Raw genomic sequence first — 27,983 nt, 5'->3', positions numbered from 1 at the left:
AATCTCTCGGCGCTCATCGCATTGGTTCCTCTTCTAGATATGTATCTTCTTAAACGGAGCGGTTGGAATGGATGGTGCAGATAGAAATACGCTGAAAGTAAACCTGCTTTTAAAGCAGATTACAAGAAACGGCGCGGTGACTTCATTTCTGTCGTTGAAATGAATGAAACGCAAACTAAACCATGGCCCTGTCGCAAGCTAACTAACAAGGCAGCTAACTAATCCTTCTAGTCTACGGTTTTCATTTGAACGATCTTGCATAGTAAACGGCTGAAGCGTGCTGTTGGAATTATAAACGCTTGCACGTTGTTTCCAGCTGCGGCGTCTATTCGTCGCCGAAAGCATAAATTCTTTCAAAAGTGTAGTGGAGACGTTCTTTGTGCTACAAGAAACTGCCTGGCGGCTGTGTGAATGGACACTTAGCCCCTCTTATATGGCGAGGACTCTTCCGGGCATTCAGTCGACATACGCAGATGTTCGATTGCGTATACTCGAGACATGTGGTGGTGTCTCTCCTAGGCCTGTCGATTGCCGCGACGCCCACAGGACGCGTGCGGAAGCTATGATCCGTCTACCTGGCACACCTCCATGCAGCTATTTTCGCTGCAGAAGCATCACTACGTTTGGTCAAAAAGTTCAAGTACAGCGGCTTTCATGCGTTGTTATTGCGATTGGGACGCTAAATGTCGTACTCAAGAGATATGATGCGCCTCTTTTACGACACCTCATGGATAGTATTGCGACGCAAGAATATGTTAATTTGACAAGCTCTGCAACTTCAGCGACGAATGGTGGCACCAGGTATACCGCGGCCGTAGCTGGTATCAGCAGGACAGCGAAGGCAACCACGACTTATTCCTACTTAATATCAAAAGACACAGTCGCTTGCAGCCCCTCGAGTGGCCGCAACGATACGCTGGCTCTCGTAGCAGTGTTCACAGCGAGTGACCACTTCGAGCATCGTTCTACCGTGCGAAGCACCTGGGGTGGCGCCCTGACCAAAATGTCCGGCCTCAAAGTGCTCTTTATGCTTGGCAGACCTGGAAGCGACCCCGTTCAGGAGCGCATCGTTCAGGAGGACGGCACGCATGAGGACATTGTGCAGGGCAACTTCGTCGACACCTACAAGAACCTTACTCTCAAGTCTCTTATGATGCTGACCTGGGTCACGCGCTTCTGTCCGAATGCCAGGTTCGTGCTTAAGATTGACGACGACGTGTTGCTCAATGTCTGGGATTTCGTCGCCACCCTCAACCATCTGTCAGCCGTCGAACAGCAGCCAACCATATGGGGAAGAGTGTGGACACAGTCGCGGCCGTCGCGTAAAACGGTGGGGCGATACGGCAAGTGGTACGTCCCAAAGTCGATGTATCCGAGGGCAACGTATCCTGATTATGTCAATGGGCCAGCTTACCTTATCTCAGGTGACTCTATATCGCTTTTGCTTCGAAGCGCTAGACTCGTCCCATACTTGTATATTGAAGACGTCTACATAACGGGGCTGCTGGCCGACAAGGCTGGTGTTCGTCGTGTGAATGACAACGGGTACGCACCCGAGCGCAAGCATCATATTCGCCCCTGCCAAAGGCCAAGGATTGTGGCGAGCCATGGTTGGAATCCGCGGAACCTGCGCCTTGCGTGGAGAAATATGGTTCGCCGGATCAACAGACAACGGTGCCGGTGATTGGGGCTAAAGCTTTGACAGGAAGGTTCTGATGTGTGTTAATGTGTTTGGCGGAGTGCATAGCGTTCAGGCAGAAGGGCTGCAAACACATCGGGGGCGACGGACTTGTGACGGATTTAAAATATGTCAAATGGGGTTTTAAGCAAGGCCAAGTGAAGTTTGCAAATTACGAACTAAAGCCACAATAGCCAATAAAACTGAAGCTTAGCGCGTTGAAGAACTGGAAGATTCGGCAACGTTGTATGTTACCAGTGTACCGAGTTGGAAGTCAGCGAACTTCGACTCTTTGCCCACCCGTTGTTTCTCAAGCCTGTGTGTGCTGTGATCATTGAATGAAAATTCTCTGGTAGCGTAGACACACAGGGTTCCTACAAAGCGCATGCGCCAACAAAGAGAAAATCCCGCAGTCCTTCAGTACTGCATACTTTCTCCTACGCTCAGTATGTAGATCAAGAATTTAAATATTGATAGTGTTTTTTCTTCCTACCCCGGGAGGCTAGCCATTACAATTATTTGCAACGTTTCTGGACTTCGGCCAACACCTGCTGCAGAACCTTACAAGACGCAGCTCTACCGGACGTAATCAGGAGCTTAAATGTTGCAGTTTCTGAATCTCTGGTTAATGTATCGCCCTATTTGACCACTGTAAACCATGATGAACATCAAATGTTGCAGTCGGAATATTTGAGGCTAGTATTGTTCCCGAGCGCGGCATTGTAATTGTTCGACACACGCGAACGCAATCTGCACAGCTTGTGCAGAGCATAAAACAGATAATTTTTTCTGTCGTATAGCCACCTAAATTTCTTATGTAATGCTATACCTATTCTTCACGGTGAAAGAAAGCGTTCCCGTCTTTCCAGTGAAAACATTCCTATGTAATGGAGGCAGGGATCAATAGCTTTATGATAAATGTAAAGCCCCTGTCTGGTGATGGATTTCCGTGGGCGTTGTTGGAATCCGTATGAGAAGCTGTTCTGTGGATAAGAGCAATAAAAAAATCTAAACACGCTTAAGGGGTGCAAATAGTTCATAATTTTTAAAAATGCATCCAAAATTCTTACATCTTTATAGCGATAGTGAACATTGTTCATTTACGCGTCTAGTTTTTCGGATCTGGGTGATGTGCATGGATGTGGCGCTAACTATTTAATGGCTAATGGCCGATGAAGTTCACTCATTAGGTGGAGTAAACGTTCTGCGTATTCATGGACCATAGGCTTCGCGGTTTGTTTCGGTGGTGCAAAATCGTCTTGCGTCATGCTACTGCCTTGTAACACACGTAAAATATATTGACAGCTGGGTCAGTTTAAAGGGTCAACTGCAAAAAAAAGAAAAGAAAGCTTCGGACTGTCTGGAAAGTCCAGTTTAAGATTGTTTCGGAAAAATGGCATGCATCTCACAATCCGTTTTGTACTTTCATGTAGAACTTTTAACTCTCGGGTACAGTCAGAGTAACAGGTATTTTTGCGTCACCGTTCTTGACATTATTGTTGGTTCCAAGCGAGTGGTAAGTTAAACCTACTCCCTTTATCGTTATTAGTTTTGGTGTACTTAAATTCAGATTACGTCATTTATTTTGTCACATCTATCGCACTAATTTTACGAGTTCTCGTAAAATTGCAAGTTTTACTCAACTTCTTCAATAATTATCCCTTATTTACTCGAGCTTTCGTCGATACCGCACAACAGATCCTCCATGCATCCCCCACGCATAAGCCAGATTATAACAACAACAACAATAGCAAGCGTGAAGCAAAACGGTTGTACCATGAGGTAGAGATTGAAGAAGAAGAAGATCAAGGCAAGAACGATTACGGTTTCAATTTCTCTTTCTTATTTATTTTATATTTGTGTTCTGTATCTTGTACTCCATATTTTTTTATTGATCCGGTACTTTAGTTTCATCTTTTATATTCATTTAAATGTTTATATGGAGTTATTCTGACTTCCAAATTATGAATTACATTGAAATGCCTGTCGCCTTTTCGATCGCACATTTTCCAGTTGTAGCAGGCATTGGTTTTCTGTTTCCCCAAGCCGGCTCTGAGTCTTAATTTATCCCCAGCAGTGAGTGCGTGCCATATTTCAGGCCACGTTCTGTCATTGTAATCATCACCATCATTCGCTCTCGACTGGCCTCGTGCCCTCGTTCGAAGCCGTTCGCAGTTGGATTGTGAAGCCTCATAGTTAGGCCTTCCAGCTCACCCCGCATTTTTTGCTGCGCTGTTTTTTGCTACTGCTCTCCTCTGCGCGTCGTAATTGGTCACCACGTTACCATGGAAGGATTATCCGGCAACACTTCCCGCAACACTAAGCATCAACGTGAGGTAAGACCCGTAGGACCCAGCCGGCTATTCCTTATGGGAATCGCAGTTCGCATCGCGAGACTGTGAAGCCGACAGAATGATTCTAGTGGTAAACGCGCCTTTGTCAAATTTGTTCAATCTTTTGCGTTCTGGTCGACGACACGTCCTTAGACTAGCTGGCCAGAGGGTGGGAAGCTGTTGCGAACATTTTATGGGCTAAAGATTTCGTAGATACGTTGTGGGCACTAGTTGTACGACGTATTTAATGCGTTTTGCGCTTCTCAGAGGTTCTGTATGGCGACTGCTGGCCCTCGCCATCGGACACACTCGCGACGCGTTGTGAGAAATATGGCAATCTGCTTATGCCGGACTGGACTATCGTACGCAATAATCTTTTTTTTTTGCACAAGTCATGCATTACGTAGTCGAAGCGTAGGAGGAAGTGGAGGGCGCACTTTATAGTTTATCTATACCGTCTTTCGGAGCTAACTATTCTGGAATATAATGACGGGTATTTGTGCAAGCATGCGCTTCTCATTATATGGCCCTGGCTTGAAGAACGCATTTCACTTGGGAGGCCTTATGGCTGAGCTAAGCTTGTTTGAGCCACTCATGACAAGCGTGTGCCCCCTAAAACAGCATTTGTACCCGACTTCTGATTTTGCGTTGGAACCACTTTCTGGGATTCGCGGTGATAACGAGTGCTATGAACCAGTGTGAGCGCTTCTCATAGCTTAGCCTCGGTCGCCATCGGCGGTTTTATCATATCTTTACGTGACCTGCTCACACTGGCGAAAGACGCCCAGTATAATGTAGTGGTAGCTGGAATTGAGCATGAAATGACTTTATAAAAGTAGATATTTAGCAATCACCGTTTGAGTTGGTGTATGTACATTGTAGAACACTTCGCAACATCTTTTTTTTTCTTTTTTTTCGGCTGAATCAGCAAACGCTTCTACACGACAGGCTGCACTTCAACTTCTCAGAAGCAAAAACAGCAGCCGTCATCCACTGATGCTCAGCCAGATGGCCGTGACATGGCCCATAATGCGGAAACTCATTTACAGTTTGTTCTCCTAGCTTGGCGAAATCCTGTCCATAGTGGCTGCATTCTTCACTCATAGTGCCACCCATGAGCGCCCTTTTGCATACACACGTATGTGCGTATTCGGGAACATTATGGCGTATTTTGCGTAAACACGCGCAGGGATGCTACATATATTTTAAAAAGTTTTGGCCAGTCATCCAGCTTGCGGCTGAACGGGATGTTCTCCGTCTTAGCTCGGTTGCGGTGAATATCCCGTTTCCAGAAGCAAAAAGCGTGGTGAAGATCCCTATTATCGACATATCGATTTATTTATTTTTTGTATGAAAAACAAATAAGTCCATGGTACTGAGCACGTACTCTCATGTTCATCATAAAATGAGATGTGAAGCCGTACATTCTAACGTTCCATTCCCAGTATAGCTTTCCACTAGAATCACTAAAACTAGAGCAAACTCTGGCGCAAATGTCGGCGACAGCTGCAAGCTTGACGGTTTATCCAGCATTTGTATCGCGGTTAGTAGATGAATTTGTCTAAACATCGTCTTTCTTCCTTTGAGCGCCGTTCTCACTTTGTAAGTTGATCGTATACAACGAAATACTACGTGACAAATGTAACAATTATCAATGTTTATGCATGTGCATTGACTATTATTGCCTTTTTCGTTTAGAAAATTATGATAGCTTCAAAATTCAGCGAAATACTCAGACGAAGCCTAGTAACGCTGCCGACAACAGCGTCTAAAGCCACAAGCACGAAGATCGTAGAATTACATGTTCTAACCGTCTTTCCCATGATAGCTCGATGATCGGACGACCAGGGTTCTAATCATCTTTCGTTATTTCGTTAATGACTTGTAGTGTATGAATCACACGCCACCCTGGCGCTGTTATTGTAGAAATTGACCATGGTACGCTACCTGAAATTAGCAGAATTGAAAAGAAACACTGTAATGTAGGAGAAAGGCATAACCAAAACTGTTCCTCTGCCATTCACTTGGGTGCATGCTAATGGGCATGGGCAGGTTGATATGTGCACTTCCAAAGAAACATTGGCTTTATAAATAGAATAACATCGAAACCATCACAGAAGATAAAGCCAGTGGTCCTAAGATGGTATAGCTGTATGCTCTTATGAGACAGATAAATGTTGTGTCGCACTTATATTAAGAGCGATACTCCACAATTTCTTCAACGTTAAAGGAAAAAAAGGCAAATCAGATGCATAAAATAGGTTCGCTTATGTGTGAATTGATTGCAAATTTGTTATGCGAATACGCGCTATTATTAACCTGTTTTAGTTGCATGGTCATCCGTGTGCTTTTCTTAGCAGATATTATTGCACCAGCTTCAGTTATCCTAGCTTTGCACATGTTCGAACTCGGAAATTCCGCCGCCAAAACAATGCTCCTTGCCGCGCGTCACGCTGCTAGGCGCACCGAATGTATATGCTACGCTGCAATTGCATTTAGTGACCTTTGTAATGACGTCCACTGAAAACAGCCTCAGTTCGCGGTTGGTTGACGCACGAATCGGTCATGAACTTTATGTCTTTCTTCTGGAGGGCGACGACGGGAGTTGCAAAGCCATGCGAAGTGATTGTTGTTTGCTGCGACAACACATAGTATGCACGCACGTCATTCAAGGATACTCCGCGACTTCCGGTTTACGGCGGCGCCATGTTGGGGAACCTATAGGCCTATGCGCGCGCCTGTTGATAAGGTTCCCCAAGATGGCGGAAGGTAGCGGAAGCAGACGACAGTAGCGGATGTGACGTCGCGTGCATACTATGTATACTGCACCGGAGTCCCAGTGACTCCGAGCGGAGTCGCAGTGCACTGGAAGAAGCTGATTATATGAATTACTCCCCTTGGAGTGCAACACCCGCGTCGGGGAGTTTGAACCCATCACCTCATGTTCTGGAGTTGAAACTCGCAATGAATCTTCTTGAAGGTGACAGCTGAAAAAAGAAGACAAGAAGCGAGTGGGGTTCCCCGCCTCCTCAACACACACATACACGCACGCGCACGACCTTGAGCGCCTAATGAACTGCTTTAATAGTACACTCAATCATGCCCCACTTTCATTGCAGAAAAAGAAGCGGGGATCTCCAGTAAGTGTTTCAGCTTGACCGCGGGCTGACATAGGCAGAGGTTATACTACGTCAGTTTTCTCGTAAATTGGTGTTGGCGTTTTGTTTTCTAGGCGATTGTCACAAAAATGCCCTTCTAGCAAAGTGATGGCTGCATAAAATAAAATTCTTTTTCTTTCTCTTTAAGAAGGAGGAAGCCGCGGGAAGGGTAGGCTGAAAAGCTTAAGTGCTTGTTCTTCATCCGGGTGAATTCCAACTTCCTTATTGTGATGCCTGAGAAACGCATAAATTTTCTCATTAAGCAAGCGTTGAATCAATGTGAAGGATGTTTGTTTGGATTAATACCGAGATATCAAGTTAGCCTTGTTCTTTCTCTGCAGAATCTCGAACAGCTGTGCCACCCCCCTCCCTTGCCCCGCAATTGCATAAAATGACAATAGCATATGTTTCAAATCTTTGTTTCCCAGTTACAGTTCCTATAAGAAAGATTTTCCTTTTAATATATGTGTTGCTGAACTTGTGAAACCCTAATTTCTTCTGCGATTGATAGGGCGTTTGCATAACTAAGGAATACGTTGTTCGGACATGAGCAGCAATCGTCACTATCCGTTGCCGTTGCAAATCTTGCGGTAGATGTGCCGTCAAACTACGAAGTCTAGCTGTCTTCTGTATATTGTTTTCTTCCATTTCTTTCATTTACAATACGTTCTTGCGTTTCTTTCATTTTGCAAGGCTTGATCCAACTACGCTCGATATGTCGTTTCTGTACTGAAGACGTACTATGGAAACCATAGACCGGCTGGAGTTCCTGTTGCAGACAAATTTATGCGTTACCTGCATTCTTATCCCGCACAAGGCGTGACGGTCCGTGCAAAACCCAATCTCCTGGTCTTCACGCCTTTCTGTCCACATCACCGCCAATCATAACTTTCTTTCATTCCGATTCTCTTTGTCCCAGCGTACCTTAGCAAGCTAGAGGTGTCAAACTCAAGCCTACATGTCTGTCATTTCTCAACGCAAATTCTGTTACTCATTTTTACCCTGTCCAGACCAAGAAGCGCCGCACTGCCGAAATGCCTGTCACGTCGCCTTTCCACGGAGGGATCCAGAGTGGTGGTGGAGTCAGCCAAGGCGGCCATAGTAGCTTGGCGGTGGAGATCGGGTCACCGTACACGCCGCCCATTTCTACGGGTGCCCACTCGCCACGCCAGCGCCCTCTTGCGCGACTCCATCGAGCCGGACGTGAAGACCTGGACAACACACTCGAAGGCGAACCGGACGGGGCCAGGGACAATATGGGCTCGCGATCCATGGCCAACACAACTGTGAGGTAATGCTTACGCAATTTGCAACCGAGCGTTTGGGGTCACTTGTCTTCTCTATTGTTGGACACAGTAGCAGCAAGTTAACATACGATAAGGGAACCAGTTCAAACCTTGAGCTTCGGAATCATTGTTTCCTGCGTGCGCAGCACACTATGATTCTACGTGTAGACTCATTTTCGTCACTACAGTGTTTTTATTATTTTTTAAGGGAATAAAAAACTGACGGCTACACAATGCATTCAGTAGAATTTAGACTACACGATCTTATGGTGTTACGTGAAATATTCGTATCACCCAAACTTCGTATCAAGCAGAATAAAATGTACATGAAAAGCAAAAACGCATTCATGGACACTCAACTCACTACACACAGGGAGGAGGTCCTACACAGCTTCAATTTGACCTTTTTATTTATTTGAACCGTGCGAATTCCCGCAACTCACGCACGCTGAACAGATTTGCAAGCGGTTCCATTATCCTTTCGCAAGGCCGTTATCAAAGAACCCTCTTGTACTGCTGCTCCATCACCTAAATGATTTAAGCTCTAGTTCAGGTTCATTTGCAGTGTGGCGTGCTTCTGCCAACAGTGGCGTACACTTGCTGCACAGTCTAAGTCGCACGTCAACGAGTGTGCGTAATCTGGAACTTTAGGTGAAGCTTACAGAATTGGGTTAAATACACTGGCTACACGTGAGCTTTCTTCATGTCACATTGAGAGCATACATAACACGTACTACAGAGCCGGTCCACCGCCTACCACAGTCAAGGCCCTGACACGCATATGCGTGTGCCCTCGGACGTCACTCGTTGCTGCTTCTTGAAAAAATGCGAACAGCTTGGATTGCAATGGCTGTGTCCGCGAAGCGTGCGCGCCTTTTGGGGCTGTATATTTCAACGGATTGCGCGGTGGCGAGACGAATGCGTGGCACCAGAGATCAGTCGCACGAATCGCCGCTGCCAAAGGCAAACTTAACATCATAACGTGCCTCTCGGCCAGCACTCATGAGCAAATCAGGATTGGAGCTGAACGCGTTTGTTTTCTTAGTCCGTTTAAAATAGTGAGCCGATGTTAGTAGCCGGTGTTAGCGATAAGAAGCCGCGTTCGGCGTAAGAATGTGCATACCCAAAGCCAGATCCGAAATCCGAAAGCTATGTGTGCTGGTTAGAGGATTACCTCGTAGAAGATGTGGGCTCTTGGAAAACTCGATTGCGCAAAGTGGTACAAGGTCAGGGGCGCATAAAGCAGCGACAGTTACGAGCTACAATATTGGTAATTATGTACAACTGCAAGACTTCTTTAACGTTGCAGGTGATTCTGGCATCTTGTGGCGTTTAGGGTACATTAGGTATGGTGACGTACATGTCCACAAGTAATTGCGCATTTTTGTGATCTTTAAGTTACCGGCCGCCATAGATGGCATGAAAAAATACGGACAATATAATTACAAAGGTTTTTTTAAGTGTTCCTTATAACAGTATTCGTGATTGCTTAAGCTACAGGGATTCGTTTCCTTGAATACATGCAACACAGTACGGAATACAGCAATTTTCATTTCGACACATTTTTAAATGGAAACCAAATGGAACGTCGAGCCGGGCGTATACGTATACTTACGACGCTTCCTCCTTACATCACTAAATGTGGAGATGGCAGTCACGTAGCTTCACCATCCACTGACGCATGTTAGGTCAGCCTGGTGCAGCGACATAAAAGGTCACACCAACTGCAAACCGTGTCTGTCCTGACAAGAACTGATAAGGAGAGAGCGGCCCTCCGCTTTATGATAGTGCACATTATGATAGCCTGATAGGCTACATGCGTTCCGAATGCGGAGAAGAACATAGTGAATTTGAAAACAACTTCCGGTATGACGTCACGGGCCTTTGTTTCGGCGAAAACGGGCATAACGGGGATATTCGCCATTGCACCACGTGGACTGACATGAGTCTCAGTGGTTTGTCATGACATGACATTACCATCATCTTTGACTTCCATGAAAAAATGAGCAGTCCCGATGATGCGCTTGCGGCCGATACCAAGTCGCACTTTGCGCTTGTTAAGAGGATAAAATGAGGATAAAACGAAATATTAGATACGGAGTACTCAAGAGTGGAAAAGATGTCAAGCGAACGTTCTAAAACAGAGGACTTTTAGATTATTACCAAAGTAAAGCGCGGTGGCGAAAGTTACCTAAACATTTTACTGTACAGAATATCAAAGGAATACACAACAATATAAATTAGCAGCAAGAATTACACAAATTGTGATAACACTATAGAAAACCAAGGTATTACTAAGTTTTGACCGGCAACTTACGTAATCAGAAACTTTAACAATGCAGGCTATTTAATAAGCATTAGAAATCAAACTCGTAAACACGCTTTATAGCTATAGGGCTCTCCGATAAAGGCTGACATAATTTTTTTGCGATTTCGATGAATGAATTCACACACCTAGGTTAAAAGCTTAGACGCTATGTAACAAACCAGACAAATCAAGGCATCAGAATTGCAGCACTAGTTTAAGGGCGTCAAAGACCCATGGTGCGTGGGGTCTTTTTCTTAAAGCAAAAAGATGAAAACAATAAAGAAAGCTAAGACGCTGTCCCATGAAGTTCACTGAAGCTGAAGTTTTCCCGCACCGTACAGGGCTACCACCAAAACGGAGCACTCGGAGATGCCCTTATCGGTGACTGAGGAAGTGCCGAGGGAAGAGCACCCACGCGGGGAACAGGGCGTCCAGCCGACACTCGTGGTGCTGGCGGCCATGGCGTCGGCCTGCCTGGCCATCAGCCTGCTCACCCTGCTGGCGCGCCTTGCTGCGCCGGCGCATAGACCGCGCCGCGGCGTCTGCCTGACGCGGGCCTGCGTGGCGCTCAACGAAATGCTGGTGGCCGCGTCCAACGCCAGCGTCGACCCCTGCGACGACTTCTACGGGCACGTGTGCGGCCGCTGGACGGAGTCGGCCTCCGTGTACGAGAAGCACCTCAGCCTCTTCGTCGACAAGGTAAGACGCCGCCTTCCGATCCTTGTGGTGCTTTTACGAATGCTAAGCGCCGCTTGATGGCGAGGCCTCAAATAAAGCCGCATTGTTGCCCTAGCGGCTACTAGTAGCTTTCCATAAAGAATAATTGAAATCCGTTTATTTCCTAGTGATACATTCAATATTATTGCGATAGCAATTATGTGGACACTCCAGGCGCATTTTTGTCGCCGTCGCCGTGATGTTCATATCTAAAGTCCGAGGGCGATAACTCCCTCGCCGTGCGTCGCATGCTGTATGTGCGATAGAAAGTACGCGAGGGAAGCCGATGGTCGTGGCTCAATGTGGCGCGCGCGAAGGAGAAAGCGGATAGCAAACTGGCCCGCATCTTCAGTCTCGCGAAATGTCGTGGGGGGATGGGAGGTAGGGATGGAGTGGGGGCGGCATTGTGCCAAGGAAGCAAGCGACCGTGCGCAAGGGGAACTGGCGATCGCGGCTCAGTCTCGCGTGCCATATATGGAGGAAATTGGGGAGACAGCGCGTGAGGGAAGGGGAGCTACTTTGGCTCCGTGAACAAGTGCTTACTTATCTTATCTTGAACCTCATCTTGAAAGGTATCTGCAGACGGCTCGTACCTTTGTGCCCGTTGTGCTGTGGCCGCTGTTGCAGTGAAGCGATAGTCGGCACTAAGGGCACTACGCTCGCTGCTGCTGCCGCGCTTGCTCACACCAGCGCTTTTACATGTCCGCGCTCATCGAGTGTGATTTGTTCAGGTCTGCTTGTGCGCGTTGAGAACGTGCTTGTTCAGTTAGTAAGTGAATGTTTCGAAGTTTATACTGCCGATAAAACTAATATACTTAATACGCGTAGATGCCTACTAATTTGCTATCGCAATTGATGCTCCTCCTTTCGAGCGATACTGCGACTTTTTTTTAATTCCATGGGAAAACCTGTTGTTATTGCAGAGAAATTAAATGAGACAGCCGAACGGGCGAATCAAGCCATTTTTGTCTTTGACACAGAAGATGATGGAAGATGAAGCCAAGATAAAAGAATTCACAAAATGATGGCCCGAAAACAGAAAGCATTGGTGAAGAGGAGTGTTACAGGAAGCTCAGTTAAGCTTCTGAATGATGCCACAGTAAACTTTCTCTCGTAATCTATGCTGCAGTCCTTTTTTGCGAAGCTCTAAAGTAAGCACTGCTATAGCTTCGAGAATGCCAGGAGAAATTGAGGAATATTTTCTGCAATATTGTGGCTCCCTTGCCCATACAGTGATGTAATTGGCGACCGTATCGCCTTCAATCAGCACTTGTATAAGCCCTGGTAATGTAAGCATGCTGCTTTGTTTACCACTAGGTAATCGACGTTCTGGTGCGAGCCAGGATGACCAACACAATAAGGAACCCCACGCAACAGGCCGCCATGCTGCTGCAGAGCTGTTTAGCAATCGTCGAGGACAGCAGGAACGAAGTGGGCGCCTTCAGGAGCAAGCTCACTGAGTTGGGCGTCACGTGGCCGCATGTCAACAGCAAGAGCGAAGAGCTCATCGTAACGGCCGCGAGGGTGTTCGAGGCGTTTCGGATCTCGCCGCTGCTTACCATCCGCAAGAGTCGAACCAAGGCGGGCGAAGTGTCGCTCCTCATCGAGCCTGGCGACGCACTGCCAAACTGGTTCAAGATGCGGGCGCTGCTGTTACAAGAAGGCACATACCGCACCTATTACGAACAGGCTGCAGCACTCTACGACAGCAACGCTACACCTACGATGAGTTTCCAGGATTTCAGCGAGTTAGAAAGCTTGCTCATTCCGGCATTGACGTCCGCTGACCATAGTGGTGCCGAAGTTTTCGAACTAGACTCGACAGAGCGCCTCAGTCACTACGTAGGGCCTGACAGGTTCGCGCACCTCCAAGCTTTTCTGAAATATGGTCTGGGACTGCCGTCATCGACGAGGGTGCAAGTTCGCTCTGTGGACTACATGACACGTCTTCAGCGCTTAGCGAAGCACATTGGTGAACAACGCTTGGAGTTCTACCTGGGCTGGTGCGTGGTGCAGGCCATGTGGCGATTCGTCAGCAAACCATTCGCGCAGCTTTGGTATCAAAGCGTACGCTCCGCCCTGGACACTGTCGTCGAGCGACCCAGCCACGCAGACTGCATCGAGTTGACCGAGTCGCTGCTGGGCTGGACTGTGTACGCAGAGTTCTCGAGGACTCACGTGGAAGCCAAAGCGCTGGACGACGTCGATGAGATAGCGCGCACCATAGCTGCCGTCTTCATCAACGAAGTAAATCGCGGTCGGTGGTCTTATATCGCCGATCACATTCCCATCGACAAGCGGGACTTCGAGGACGTTCTCTTCCACGGCAAACGGTTCAACGAGCAAGTACTCAGCGACGTGTTCGACACAATCGCCATGAACGTTTCGTTGCTGCAGAACTGGATGGCCGTTGCGAAGATGAATGCGCGCATCCCGGATGAGGAGTGGCGGGAGGTGTCCTCCAGCTACATGAGGCAGCTCCGCGAGTCCAGCGGCTACACGTTCTACGACTCCCAGAGGTCGGCGGTTCGCATCCCTCCGCTCTTCCCCATGCTGCCCCTGTACGACCGCGACTCTACGGTGGCGGCCAAGTACGGAGCCATCGGGACGGTGCTGGGGGCGGCCGCCGTACGACTCTTCGTGGGCCGCCTGCCCCACAACTCGGTCGCGCGCACGAAGATCGAAGAAAGGCTCGCTTGCTTCGCTGTACCCCGCTCTTCGCCCGCGGCCCCATCACGAGTCAACCAGCACGCATACCTGGCCGCTGCGGTCGACCTCGTCTGGGACGCCTTCGCGTCTGCAGACGCCCAGGCGTCAGCGGAGCCCGGAGACCTCAGCAACTACACCAGCGACGTGACGTTTTTCATGGTGATGTGCCACCTCCTGTGCAGCGTGCGTGCGTCACTCTTGGTCGAGTTCAGCTGCAACCAGGTCGTCAAAAACAGCCACGCATTCGCGCGAGTCTTCAACTGCGAAGTTGGCAGGCCTATGAACCCTGCGAGAAAGTGCAATTTTTTCTCGTACGTGTGAGGTGACTTTACGATTGGTAATTGTGTTCCTTGCAAAGACAAGTATTCGTACCAACTCTCTTTGTTATGTTTGCCTTGAGTGCAGCTAGCATTCAATTGGCGGCCATAGAGCATGATTACAATTTCGCTGCCTAATGGCGCAGTATATGTCCGTAGTAGCATTGGCGATGAAACGTGTACGTCATGACATCTAACGTGAGCTTTAGTGTTTGTTGGGTCTCCAATAATGCAGAAAAATGTCAATGTCATGGCTCCGCCTGCGCTCTCTGGTATTCCACAAAACTAGAACCCTCATGTAGCGTTTCATTCTGATGAATGTCCATGTGGTGCGCAGCCTATATTATAACAAAAGGAACTCTACCCAAGTTGTGCCAGTAGTAGTACACCATGCTGTTCGCAAGTGTGCTTCTGCATGCTTGTTACAATAGTTGCACTATGTTTTAATCTGTATTCGAACGGTTGTTAATTACACTGAAGGTCAGTTATACCGAGTAGGCCAATGCCAGTAATGTGTGTAAAAGTTGTATTCCCGTGTATTGTTGAGGAGACCGAGAAAGCGAACGATGCCGCCCGACTGAAGAACTTTGAAGATCTTCACGGAAGTGATTTGTAGATTGTGCGCTGTTGATTCCATGACGCGTGTCTCGGAAGAGACATCTTAATCCTAAGTGACTTCCTCCGCGTTTCCAAAGCCATCGCTGCTTTCCGAAAATCGTGACCAGCGGAAATCTAATTCCTGGGTGGCCACAACACTAGGGATAAACAATGCGAGCCTTCGCGGCGTCTTCACCGACAGTGATGTTCTAACGTCAACAACCGACAGCACGGACGGTGTCGTCCCAATCCGCTAAGCTTCCTTTCTTCTTATAAAAGACATCAATGTAGCCCAATTTTGGTATTTAGCCCAATTCTGTTACCAGGGGGCTTGCAATCCCCTCCCTTTTCGATTTTGTGGAAAGCAGAGCGTCCTTGAGCAGCTGGCGAAACAACATCCGGAGCACAACAATGGCGGTGGTCTACTGAATGCTCTCGCTACTTGTGTATTTGCAAATAGGAGTTTGTATAAAAAAATACTTATTACTGGCTTCGCGAAAGCGTCGGCATTGTATTAGCATACACAGTTGTAGTTGGAGCATATGACTCTTCTTGTTTCGCTCAGTGTGTCTTTATTGAGATTTTGCAGCAAGAACTTCTGCCGATATTTTTCGTGGTGAGAGGGGCTTTGTTCAGGAGTTTGGCTTTTGTGCGCAAGAGGAGCGGGTTTCAGTTAAAATCCCACAGCACCCACAGGAGATGCACAAGGAGTGCTTAGAAAGACGGAGTGAAAGCTACTATAAAACAGCTTTACCAGCCGTAGCTCTCTTCTAGAAAGACAATCGCACTATATATACTTGGCACGGCATTACAGCGCTGTTAAGATGAAGTTTTGCGCCTGCACCCTTTTTGCTTGCTCGGTGGATGGAAGTCGTCGCCAATTAGTGTCTCAGACGTATTTAGTAGAGGAGCCCCTCGTCGTCCTCTTATGATCAACTCTACTGCTTCTCTGACAAGTTGCGTTATGCCTGCTGCATACCTTACCACACTTGGTGTCACGCGTCTTCACGGTCGTTAGTCTCGATCATGTCTCGTAGCTTACTTCCTGGTCTCAGCAGCGAGCTCAACCATTGCAAGGGCCAGGCACTCGTCAAGTGCGCTTGGTCATCTATGGCTCGCACACATGTTATGCGGCCATTGTTTCTTTATGTGAACGAGGTGGGAGTTCCGACGCTGTGACGTCTGGAAAGTCTCTACTGAATTCATCAAAATGAAACTAGACTGGCTCTACTGCAACGCTGTTTATAATGAAAGTCGTCAAATCACACGAAGAGCGTTTTACTTGTCTCGACCTTGAAATTCGCTCTCTCTTCTGCGCACTCGTGTAGCTGATTTCGACGTAAGAGGTGTCAGAGTTGAATAATGTTATAGTTCTGTATAAATTTTCTGGTGCTCCAAGACGCTTGGAAAACACGAAAATATGTTTTAAGGATCGTGGTGTATTTGATAAACCAAGACGGTGCCATACTGAGAGTGTGTGCACGATATTGTCAAACTAATGTGGTTGTCAACTTTGTAACTTATGTGTGATGAAAGCAATAGAAATTTAGGCGTAAAAATAAGCTCTTGTATACTCTATGTCAGAATATAACTGTAATGGTAAAATTTTCTCGCCCTTCTTTCTGGAGCCCAGAAACGTGGACTTCAATCTTTCTGCTGTCTAGCCAAGTTTACTGTCCTGTTGAATTAAGTTCAGCATATGCGTAAGCAAACCTTCCTTGTGCGTTGTCGAAGTCCACCATACTTCACGCATGATTGCTGAGGAAGTCATGGGGAGTTAACGCAGAATGCACTGTACACACTGTTCAGGCAAGATTTATGGTCCTGAAAAAAAAATGCAGTTTGAAAAGCACTTCCGGATTTGTTATTGAGCTCAACTTCAGCTGCTGCGTCTCTTCTAGCGGGTAAATTAATCGAAACGCAGGGAAGAAGTAAAATGCACACGCACCTATGTCAATGCCTAGACATCAACTATTCACATTGTTTTTTTCTTCTCTGTTTTCTCACCGTTGCTCGCTTACTCTGACTCATAAACCATACTTGCGGCTTGGAATTCGTCCTCGCAGAGTACAGTTATTTTTCACCAATTTCACATCTCAGCAGCACGCACCTTACTCTGATATATCTTGTTGTAGGTTTCAGTCATCTTTTTTTGGCAGTACGCGATGTACTGTTCCTTTGTGCAGCGTCGCAAACGAATAGCGCGTTAATAGTATTTTGGTATTAAAACATGAAAATCACTTAGGCCGAGAAAGCATGCTTGATTTTTTTTTCTGTTTTTGCAGTCGTGCAAAGTTTTGCAAGGTTGTTTAAAATGAAGTCAACAAAGAAATGACGGCGCTTAATTAGCACCCTGAAGAGCTCTAGTAAAAGCATGTACGACTGATTTTACTGTTCATTGAAGATTCGTTCGTTCCCAAATCACTTATTCAATGAGCTTGCTTTGAAATTTTGAATATCCATTCACTGGGTATACGATGGCGCATTACTAATGAGCTTTTCGGGATTTGTTGTCGATTAAGCTGGGAATTACCTGGGCCTATATAAATTTGAAAACGTGCATAAAGAATTTCGTTTCAATTCGCAAATTTTTATTGGTTCTACGTGCGGAATATAAGAGTTGCAACACTTTTCTTTATGAATTGTGCTCGGCATACAATTTTCAGAATCCTCGCTGCAGTACCAGCAAGTAGCGCTGTCGCCTATTCTGTCTGAAAGAGGCAAATGTGTTTGTACAGGCTCCGCTCACGCAACATACACAATACTCGTACTAGAATATCTCTAACACCCATTCAGCTATGCGTATGAATTTTTACATTGTGAATATAAGTTGACAGTGGTGCAGGCTTGTGATGAAATCTGCAACTATGGAAGCACATGTCCCAGCTGCGATCACGTTCTACTTTACTGGTGGATGCGTAGCTTAAGACGCAATTACCTTTTATTCGCTGCTTATTTCTGACGTCTATTCCTTTTCCTACGAGTCAACACGAGTCAACGAATCAACACGCATTTCGTGCTGGTACACCGGTACAAGTGTAGAAAAAGTTGATGTTTTCACGCAAGCCTTTCAGTGACAGATAAAGTTAACATTACTATTATCACCGTCGCATAAGCATCAGCAGTGGTCTATATCCACTGCTGGACGAAGACCTCCCATTACCCCTGTGTTGCCCCAACTGGCATTCCATGCTTGCAACTTTTTGATTTCCTTACACGACCTAGTTCTACGCCGTGCACAACACAAGCTTCACTTTCCTTGGCGCCAATTCTCTAACTCTAACAGACCACCGGTTCTTCAGGCTTACGCATGACCTAGCGCATGTCTTCGTCGTCCTTTTTGTCCTTCGTCTATGTATGCGCTGTGACGATTGACACCATGGAATACAAACTAGCCCATACCCAAACCTTGGTTAAGGTTAACCGTCTAATTTGTCATTCAGTCCTTTCTTGCGTGGCCTGAAACTTCTTCTCAGGCTTCTCTGTTAACCTCGCAAGTTACTCCTACATATGCATGCAGTAACGGTAGAATGGAATGATTGTACACTTTGCTTTTTAATAATAGCCGTGTACTGCTTGTCATAACTTGGTAATGCCTGCCGCATGCGTCCCAGGACATTTTGATTGTTCTGCAGATCTATTTCTGATTACCTCTGTCTCCTGGGACTTATTCGCTTGTAGATAAACGTACTCTTGCACATATGTCTTTCTGGGCTATACTGTCAATCATGAATTCTTGTTCTCTTACCATACTGGATATAATAGACTATGCTAAGACAAGATTAACATGATTGTGGGATGCGTACAATTTGAGATATACTTCCTTGGCCATATCAAGACTGAGAAGAACATTTTGAGCTCACTTTGTGAAAAAATATCGGAAGAAAAATGTTCGTGGGTGTTTCTTTCCCTAAAATGTCGCAAAGAGTTTCCGTGAAGGTGTCCACTTACTCCTACCGCTGGTGCAAGCGAAGTTGGCCCACTGTTGCCCGTGTCCCGCGAATGTACTACCCATTTGCTACAGTGGAGACCGCTGCACCCAGCACCCACGCTTCGTCATGTCGGCGTGTTCGTACTGCTGCTACACGCGGTACGATTTCGCGTGCCACTCTTCGTTCGCACGATGCGTGCCCGCTCGACTACAGGCGCTCGAGACGGGCGTGTGAGCGAGTGAGCGCCACACCATCCCGGCGTGCGTATGCGCTGGGAAAATTTCGTATCCTCGTCAGGACATGCAAAACAAACGTACTTGCTCGACACTCCTGCGTTTTGCATTAACCTTGGCAATATAAGCAAGTATTCCACCAGTGACAAAAACAACGGTGTGCGGTTCAATGGCGTACGAATACGATGGCAGCCCGCCCATCGAGGCAGTACGCCTATCTCACTGGCCGCCGCTTCTCGCGGCGCTTGTGATCCGGCCGCGTCAGTAGAACGCTTATTTTTTGCCAGCATGGTCAGTTTTGTACAAGTAGGTCGCGCTTTATTTAATTTAGCTTGTTTTACCGATGCCGTGGGTGCGAAGAAGAAGCGTGTAGGACCGGCGTGCCTCCTCGCTGGGACGGTCGGCAAGCGCTATCCGTTTGCGAGGCGATATATGTACCCTCGTATTGCGGCTTTCGATAGCGCCAGCGTTTTAGTACTGGGCGCTGCTTTGCAGAACAGGCACACTTTCAACATAACTTTACTCTGTTGGATGCTATTTCGTGGCGGAAGCAAATCACGGTCGATGTTTATGCCTCTGGGAACGGCGATAGATGGCAACGGCGCGGCTGTGATGGTGGACCGGCGAATAACTGGCGCACCGCTTGCCTCGGTTCCTTTGCTCATCTCACGCAATCTGCCCGAGTTGTACAGCGTCCTATGCAACTGCGAAATTCCGTCACAAATTGAAAATCGCTTGGTAGCAGTAGTGTGTACGAAAGTGACGCCAGATGTGTCGCCGGAACGTATATTGGGTGTCTCCGCGAACACTTTCAGTTTTCAAAACTTCCTGTTGCAGATTGCACAATTCTACTCCATGAACTAATGTATTCGAAGCGGCGGTCAGGAACAGAAATTGAAAGGCAGTTTCAACTAATTAACTAAAATGTACTAATTAGGTTTTAAATAATTACCTTATGGCACATATTCCAATTTACAAATTCAAGCCGGGCAGTTAGCAAGGCGGATCCACTTGGAACGAATTCTCAGAATGACACCAGTTTAACGATAATATTGCCCGACTTTTGCGGCGAAATGCATCCGTTCTAGTTACTTTTGTACTTCAATGCATAAATAAAAGTTTTGTTAAAACGTAAGTGGAACTACAGTGCATTTTTACCCCACTTTTGACGACGCGTATCTCCTGTAGATGGTGTCATCCACAGAACTCTTTTCAAATGGTTATGCCTTGCAGTCTCACCAGCTAGAATTTGTGAACTGCAATATATGTGCCCTAAGGTAATCAGTTAAAGTTAATTGGTAATATTATGTTAATTAGTCGATGACGCATTTCAATTTCTTGTGCAAGTCTCCTCCAGTAGACCAGCTCATGAACTAGAGCAGTGCTATATGCCACAGGCAAAATAAAAAAAAATGATAGTGTTGGCAGAAAGACCCTGTGTATATATGTCATGTGTCCCTTGCGAGCAGCCGACGAGTCCGACATGGAAGCGAGGAAGTGGCGTCGTTTCATGTTCCGAGTAGTTGTCTCGATCTGTGACGTCGACAACACACGCGGAGCCGCCAGGACATCATGGGTGTTTTTAAACTGTCACGTATTTTAAACATCACACTTTAAACTCGTCTTTTTGAGCCTGCCCATTCTTATTTCTCCAACCCGCCGTGGTTGCTCAGTGGCTATGGTGTTAGGCTGCTGAGCACGAGGTCGCGGGATCGAATCCCGGCCACGGCGGCCGCATTTCGATGGGGGCGAAATGCGAAAACACCCGTGTACTTAGATTTAGGTGCACGTTAAAGAACCCCAGATGGTCAAAATTTCCGGAGTCCCCCACTACGGCGTGCCTCATAATCAGAAAGTGGTTTTGGCACGTAAAACCCCATAATTGATTATTTCTCCAGTTTGTTTGGCTAACCCAAAAGGAGTAGCCGGTATTGCCCATGACGCCTCTCCTGCATTTACGTTCATAAAGCAGGCAATATATATTGTGCTATTTTCTGCATGAATGTCGGCTACGTATTCAGGTAACATCGTTTGCTTTTTAGTATTATTACTCGGCACAGTACCATGACAGGCAGTACTGTAGTCAGTTTCTCTGTTGTAGAAAAAAATGGAATTTATGCCCTCTACTCCCGTGTTTCAGTAGTTCGCGAGACATTCACAAGATGTCTAAGCGAATTTGGTTTGATTTGATTTATTGATTGCCATTTACACGCACACATGTACAGAGGAGTGGTAAATGGAGGTGGATGAGGGAAAAAAGCCGCACAGACACGGCTTTAGGTAACCTCACCCCCTTAGGTACAACAGGCTGCATGGGGTAACACATCGAGCGCCATATTAATTACATTAATATAGTGGCCATAAAACATTGCAGTTATACAATATATGAAAAAAACAGTGAAATATTTCCACAATAACGCGCGAGAAAATCATATTCTGTAGTCCTCTTTAGGTTCGGTTCGTCCTCTTGCAATCCATCTTCATTCGTCCTTTTTTACCTTTCTTTCCGCACTTCACTGCTTCGCACTGCGGAAATTTACAGAATGAGAATAGTCTTCACTTGCAATTATGAGACCGAAGGTCTGCTGGCAAATATATTGATCTCTCGCGAACAGCTTCTGCCATTGTACGGCAAAGTATAGAAAATGTGCATCTCATTAGTTTTTACTTTTCTTTATATTTATTTAACGAGTCGTTTATGTAGGCGGCTTTTACGCATTTAACGACTGACTGCACTTGTATTAGCATTGATTGTTTCCAGGGATTTGGAGCACGGATGGCTTATTATTGTTCATCCTCATCGATGTCTTCGTGACAGAGGCTGTCATATTGCGAAAAATAGAAAGTTATGCTGGTGAAGGCTGCTCGAGAGCGGGTGATAATGTTCCTGCAATTTAGATTGCGTCGGGAACGTCATGCGCAGCGGTATTATATTTTTACGTTTCGCATATTGAATACGCGCAACAGTGTTCATCCCCCACAGTGCTCGCGTCTGTCTCGTTTGTTGGTTTTTGGCCATGTGCATTACACAGCCTCCCAAGCAAACTTGTTTGGGTTCTTTGTGGAATTCTGTACTCGCGTCTTCCTAATTTTGTTACGGGCCAGCTGTCGCCAATTAGGTATGCAGGTTTGTATTGCATCTGAACGCGACTGACCTTTTGTCGATTTCTTTTTTAAAAAGAACGTGACAAGCTCAACAACATTCTCTCTTAACGCCAAGCTTTGGAGAAACGATTTCCGGTAAATTCTTCTTATAAATCAGCAAGGAACGCAATAAACATGCTCAATATTTATAGAAGTTATAACAGGGAACACCAGATACGACATAAAAGAATGAACTGCATAAGGTGTAACATTATCCAGAATACCTGAGAAAGCATATCTGGTGGCTGAATTATTCTCGTTTTCTAGCGTATGTTTTCTTTTGTTTTCGTTTTTTTACCTAGCAACTCATGCAAGAAGGGATTAGTTCTATTTTTAGAAGTACAGTATGCTCACGCTGCTGTCTTTTTCTGCTTCCATATAACCTTGCATTCTCCTCAGAAGGTGCGGCTCAGTCAGACGATTCCATATATAGAAATTCTGCGCTTTCCATACAAATTAGCAAACTCATGAGAGTACTTCTAGGCAAGAAACAACGTAGCTTAACTTATTCTGCCTTATAATAAATGCAGATGGACAGCTGCTCCAGCAGAAAATGACAGTCTAGACGACATAATGAGATGCCATCTGGTACGCGAAAAATAACTAAACCAGTAAGCATAGATGTTGATATAAAGCAACCAAGAAAATTCATATAGCAAACTGGTTCCAGTGTAGCATAAAGCACAATTCTCTGATCATAGCAATACGTGCGCACGTTCAGGTTGTGTGCGCTTAAAATATGCGGAACTCCGAGCTCGTGGAGGAAGCGTGTTTGTCATCTAGTGTGCATAATTTTGCGCTACAATCCAAGATCATGCATAATTCCTCTGCTATAAAAGAAGCGAACTTGAATCAGGATTCTTGACGACGGTGACATCTTCGGCAATCCTTCAGTCTTTATGTTATAAAATGAGCTTTCTTCGTCTGCTTGTGATCATTTCGCTCATCATACACTTCCAATAGCAGCGATTACAATTATACCTCGTGCAATGGGTACGAGCTATTCAGATTTAGAGCTCAATCAAAATAATTGCGATGAATCTTGTTTATTAAATGAGAGGGAAGGGGCATCCCTTTACAATGCCGCTCAGCTTGCCTTACTTTGTCAGCTCGCAAGTACTTCGTTCCTTCGCCTGATATTTCTTCGACCTATTCTCGCATTTTCTCGCCATTTTCTTGGCATTCTCTCGTGATTGTCATAGTATTCATCTGAGTAAGTTGAAACATTTGACGTTTGCGTGCACAGCTCATGAACGTAGTCGCTATCTGCTTCAACACAAAGCGCGTCTGCTGCAGTTCTGAAACATGTAAACAAGTTTACCGGGAACGTCAGAGGTGCGGGCGAACGCGTGATCGCGTTCGAAAAATGTCATAATTTGGTGAATTTCGCACACCAGAAAGCACTCCAAAGGACGCTTTCTGATACGGGTACTCAGAGATTCAACGGGATCTGAAAATAGAAATAAACAAGGGGCACGTTAGTGCGGCCCATAACTCATTCACAGTTTTCATTTTCACGTTCATCAATATAATTTTATCTACACATACCTCACTTGGCCCTTACGTCAACATACAATAATTATGCAATCATCTATACTATCATATAATGTAGGCTCAGCGAGCTGAACTGGCTGCTCGTTTCACGTGCGTTGTCTTCTCTGCGCTGGTGTTTGAACTCGAAGGTCGCTTATTTGAAGTGTCAGACACGCGTTTGAAGCGACAGGCAGCCCCAAGCGTTGGCGCTCCTAACCATCACTTCGTGTAGTTATCTAATAGTTTACTATCGCTATCAAGGCTTCGCCTCTCGGGCGAAACTCCGACTTCTTTATGATTCTTTTCTTTTCTTATCATCCCTCGTGGCGCATAGTCAATCTTGGCAGTAACGGTAGCCCATGGCACGTAAGAACCAATCACAGAAGCCCAGAATAACTCAGAACGAAAACAAACTCTTACAAAATGCGTTTCGTTTGTCAGTGTCACCATTGCTGAGAGTTCTCGAGAATTTATACAGGCTAGATGTATTTACGACGTACGAAATTAAGGTGCAGGAACGTTCTTTCATCTTTTCGCGCCACTTAGCAGTCACTGCAGCCGTAATTTGTATGTCCTACTTCGTGGTCACCTTTGATTGCCTTTGCTAAGCAGAAAATGAAATTGCGTAAAAGAAACAGCGATAATCATTCACCCATAGAACAGGTACTTGTGCGTGTGATACCTCGGCTTCGTCACATGGTTCGTGTTTTTTAAAGCTTTATCGAGCTTAAAGCCCTAATTAGCATTTATGAAACGAAACAGACACCAAAAGAAAGGTTATTCGTACAATTATATTGAAAGCACGTATTCTCTGGCATAATCACATTGCTACATTAATCAATGCTCGATATGACCATGCGCTTTACATTGCTTCTTCCTTCGGGGGTCTGCTCAGCTAATTGCCTCTACTGAATGAAAATCTTGAGTGTTCTCCGAGCGGGCCTCCTTCTGAGTGGCAGGATCTACATAATATTTTCTTTGCTGAAGAGTGCTCCAGCAGCACCGCTTTGAATAAATGAGCACACTCTTATGCAATCGCGAGTGCTGTGTTAAGTAATGGCGCCTGTGTCCATTGGCGAAGTTTCTTTTTCTGCTTTTTCTTTTTGTTCAGAATACGCCACCTAAACACTCACTACACCATGACGAGTAAAGGAACTCGTCAAAACGAATTATGGGGAAGGCGTGTGCACCGATACTGATACTTTGTCTGTAACACTCAAACAGAATGATACAAAGATAAAGAATGTTATTACAACACATTACTACCATACCTTGTTAAGTGGTCTCCGGAGAAACGCTGGAGGGTTGTGACTGCAAGTGCGTCTACTTATGACATGTTCTTTATGTATAGTAAATGTGTCTCAGATGAAAACGTAGTGTGCTCTAACTTTATTAGCCATTTCAGAAGTGTATTTACAACGAATAATGTCGGTATTGTCAACCGATATCTTTCATCGCTGAAATTGTTATTTCTGAGCAAGGTATCCTAAATTTAATAATGAAGCTTGATACGAAGTCGCCAGTACCAGATGATATAACGAATTCTTTCTTAAAAGGCTCTGCGGAGTGGTGACCGAAATACGTGGTCATTTGATTGTATTACATATTTACATATTATTACGTATTACGTATTCAGTGAGGAAACATTGCCCGATTACTGCAGAACAGCTAGAATGAAACGTCTAAATACAACAGCAGACAAAATATGGAATTAAAGACTACCGTTCAGTTTCATCAGCATTAACATCATGAAAGCGTTAAGAGCATACAAAGAGAGTGGAACTTTAATGGCAGACAGGTGGAGAGGTCGGCCCGTGTGAAATTCCTGCGGCCTGTTAATCCACGCTACAGGGAAGTGCTTTAGGAGAGTGAGAGAGAGATAGGATGTGAAGAAGAAGGAGGGTGGTGTGATTAATTTCATGATGAGAGCGGCTCAGTTTACTGTTTCTGTGCAAGGTGTAACTGCTTGTTTCATGGCGTCGAGCCTACTTCATCTTAGACTACATCGTATTCTATAGCGTGCAATATTTTCGGGCCGGTCAGCGCCACTGGCGTATTTAAAACAGCAGCAACTTCAGGTCGTCGATAATCTGCCGCCGCATGGTCTTGATAGAATCCGATACGGATGTTCTCGGCGCATTGTCATCGTTCCTTCTGGCATTGCGAGGTCCGCGACAGCGGCGGGCTAGCCTGGCCACGCTTCTAGTCTTGCCTTGCGTTGCTCGCTTGATGCAGTGTGTGTGGAACGTTGATCGCGATTCGTTCAATCATTTCGGGCTGGACCTGTGCTGCTGAAGCCATGGGAGCTCTTGTTTATTTATGTAGCTTGTTTACCGTCAACGACGCGACCGCTTCCTCTGATAGTTCACCGACGTTTCCGCCTCCTTGTGTGACATGCTGAGCTGGTCCGATCTTACCAAGGCGTAAGAAAGCAGGAAAAATAATAGGGGTGGTCAGATTGCGATATCTGAAGGCGGTATCCCTTATTTTTTTTCTCCGCTCGGCTCTTTCACAAGTAATCTCAGGCCCAACGCATACAATTGTTGCTGTTACTCACATTTGAGGGCCAAGCCACATTACAGCCGTGCGAACGTGCATGGAATGCGTTCTGCGCTAAAAGCTCACCCGAATATGTTTTGCTAATTGCCTTCGCTTGCACTGACACTCTCGACGTCTCTTGAGCATTTTCTCCCCAGCCTATTCGCATATGAGCTGCTTTGCTTCATTAAAAAAAAATATCGGCTTGCGTCCTTGTCGTTGAAAGACGGCAATTGCTGCAAACGTCTGTGGTCCTAGTAGCTAGAAGCTTCTAGGGCTGGGTGTCTGCTTTAGGGCTCACTCCTTGAAATGGAAATGCGGGGAAAATTGATGGCGTGGCTCACTATTTCGTTTCGTCACACGCCTTTCTCCGTTGCGTAGAAATGCCTTTGAATGGCCGGCCGATGTTCTCATCGCGACAGAAGACCCCAAAAGTCCAAGATTAGCGCGCGAAGAAAGCAGCGTCAAATAAAAAATAACTGTCGCGGAGCACTTTGAGCACTAAGCGTTCGCGACTAGAACGTTGGAGCAGCGAGAGGTAGTGTAGCCGACCGAGCACCGAAACAAGGTTGTTCTTTCTCGTCGTCGTTGTCGAGCACCGAAACAAGGTTGTTCTTTCTCGTCGTCGTTGTCTCTCTCCGAGCCACAGCCCCACTGCTCCCTATATTACAGTACAGTTGTCTCCCCCGCGGAGAAGGAAGCCGTCCCGGCGACCTACGGGTAGGACAGCACAGGCGAATCATAGTAGGGCTTGAGACGCTGGGCATGCACAATTTCGCGTCCACGACGGCGATGATCCAAAGGCAGCTCGAGGGGTTCCACAATATAGTTGACTGGAGACGTTTGTTTGATCACGCGGTATGGGCCGTGGTACTTCGACGCGAGTTTCGGTGACAGTCCAGTGGGAGAGGCTGGAACCCAAAGCCACACTAGTGAGCCAGGAGCATAGGCTACGGGAGCATTGGAACTTTCTCGATGGTGCTTCTGGCGTTGCTGGTCTTCTGACGTAAATATACGGGCAAGCTTGCGACACTCTTCTGCGTGTGCAGCAGCTTCAGATAGGTTAGTTGTTTCCGTGGAGTCAGGGCGGTACGGAAGGATAGTATCCATAGTGGAAAAAGGTTCGCGTCCGTACAGGAGAAAGAAGGGCGAAAATCCCGTGGTAGTCTGCGTGACGGTGTTGTATGCGTAGGTCAGAAAAGGTAGAACATAGTCCCATTTGGTTTGGTCGGATGCAACGTACATGGACAGCATGTCACCAAGAGTGCGATTAAAACGCTCGGTCATGCCATTAGTCTGCGGATGATACGCAGTAGTGGTGCGATGAATGATGCGGCATTCTTTGAGGAGAGCCTCGATAACGTCGGAGAGGAAGACGCGGCCTCTGTCACTGAGTAATTCCCTGGGAGCTCCGTGGCGAAGGATGATGTTGCGCAGGAGAAACCAGGCGACGTCACGTGCAGAAGCGCTGCACAAAGGGGAAGTTTCCGCATAGCGCGT

General features: G+C 46.3%; 2 protein-coding genes across 7 annotated transcripts in view; both read left to right on the top strand.

Annotated features, from left to right (window-relative positions):
- LOC135911931 (neprilysin-1-like) overlaps positions 1 to 27,983 on the top strand; it is a 220,352-nt gene that overhangs the window by 162,483 nt on the left and 29,886 nt on the right. For 4 of the 6 annotated variants that reach the window (XM_065444278.1, XM_065444277.1, XM_065444281.2 and 1 more), the window contains 3 exons: positions 8,180 to 8,460; positions 11,105 to 11,462; positions 12,798 to 14,500. In XM_065444278.1, the coding sequence (XP_065300350.1) occupies positions 8,180 to 8,460; positions 11,105 to 11,462; positions 12,798 to 14,500 (2,342 nt within the window). Of the gene's footprint in view, positions 1 to 3,833; positions 4,015 to 7,130; positions 7,152 to 8,179; positions 8,461 to 11,104; positions 11,463 to 12,797; positions 16,371 to 27,983 lie in introns of those variants that run through there. The other 2 variants (XM_065444279.1, XM_065444280.1) reach the window with 2 other exon arrangements.
- LOC135911915 (beta-1,3-galactosyltransferase 5-like) lies at positions 537 to 2,641 on the top strand. The gene has a single exon (XM_065444263.1). The coding sequence runs from the start codon at positions 563 to 565 to the stop codon at positions 1,682 to 1,684; it is 1,122 nt and encodes a 373-aa protein (XP_065300335.1). The 5' UTR covers positions 537 to 562; the 3' UTR covers positions 1,685 to 2,641.

This window comes from Dermacentor albipictus, chromosome 9, assembly GCF_038994185.2.
Source record: "Dermacentor albipictus isolate Rhodes 1998 colony chromosome 9, USDA_Dalb.pri_finalv2, whole genome shotgun sequence".
Taxonomy (NCBI): domain Eukaryota; kingdom Metazoa; phylum Arthropoda; class Arachnida; order Ixodida; family Ixodidae; genus Dermacentor; species Dermacentor albipictus.
The sequence above is the reverse complement of the archived record's forward strand: the minus strand, read 5'-3'. Positions and strand labels throughout refer to the sequence as shown.

Coding starts and splice junctions, on each gene's coding strand:
- LOC135911915 (XM_065444263.1), top strand. CDS start 563: ATGATCCGTCTACCTGGCACACCTCCATGCAGCTATTTTCGCTGCAGA.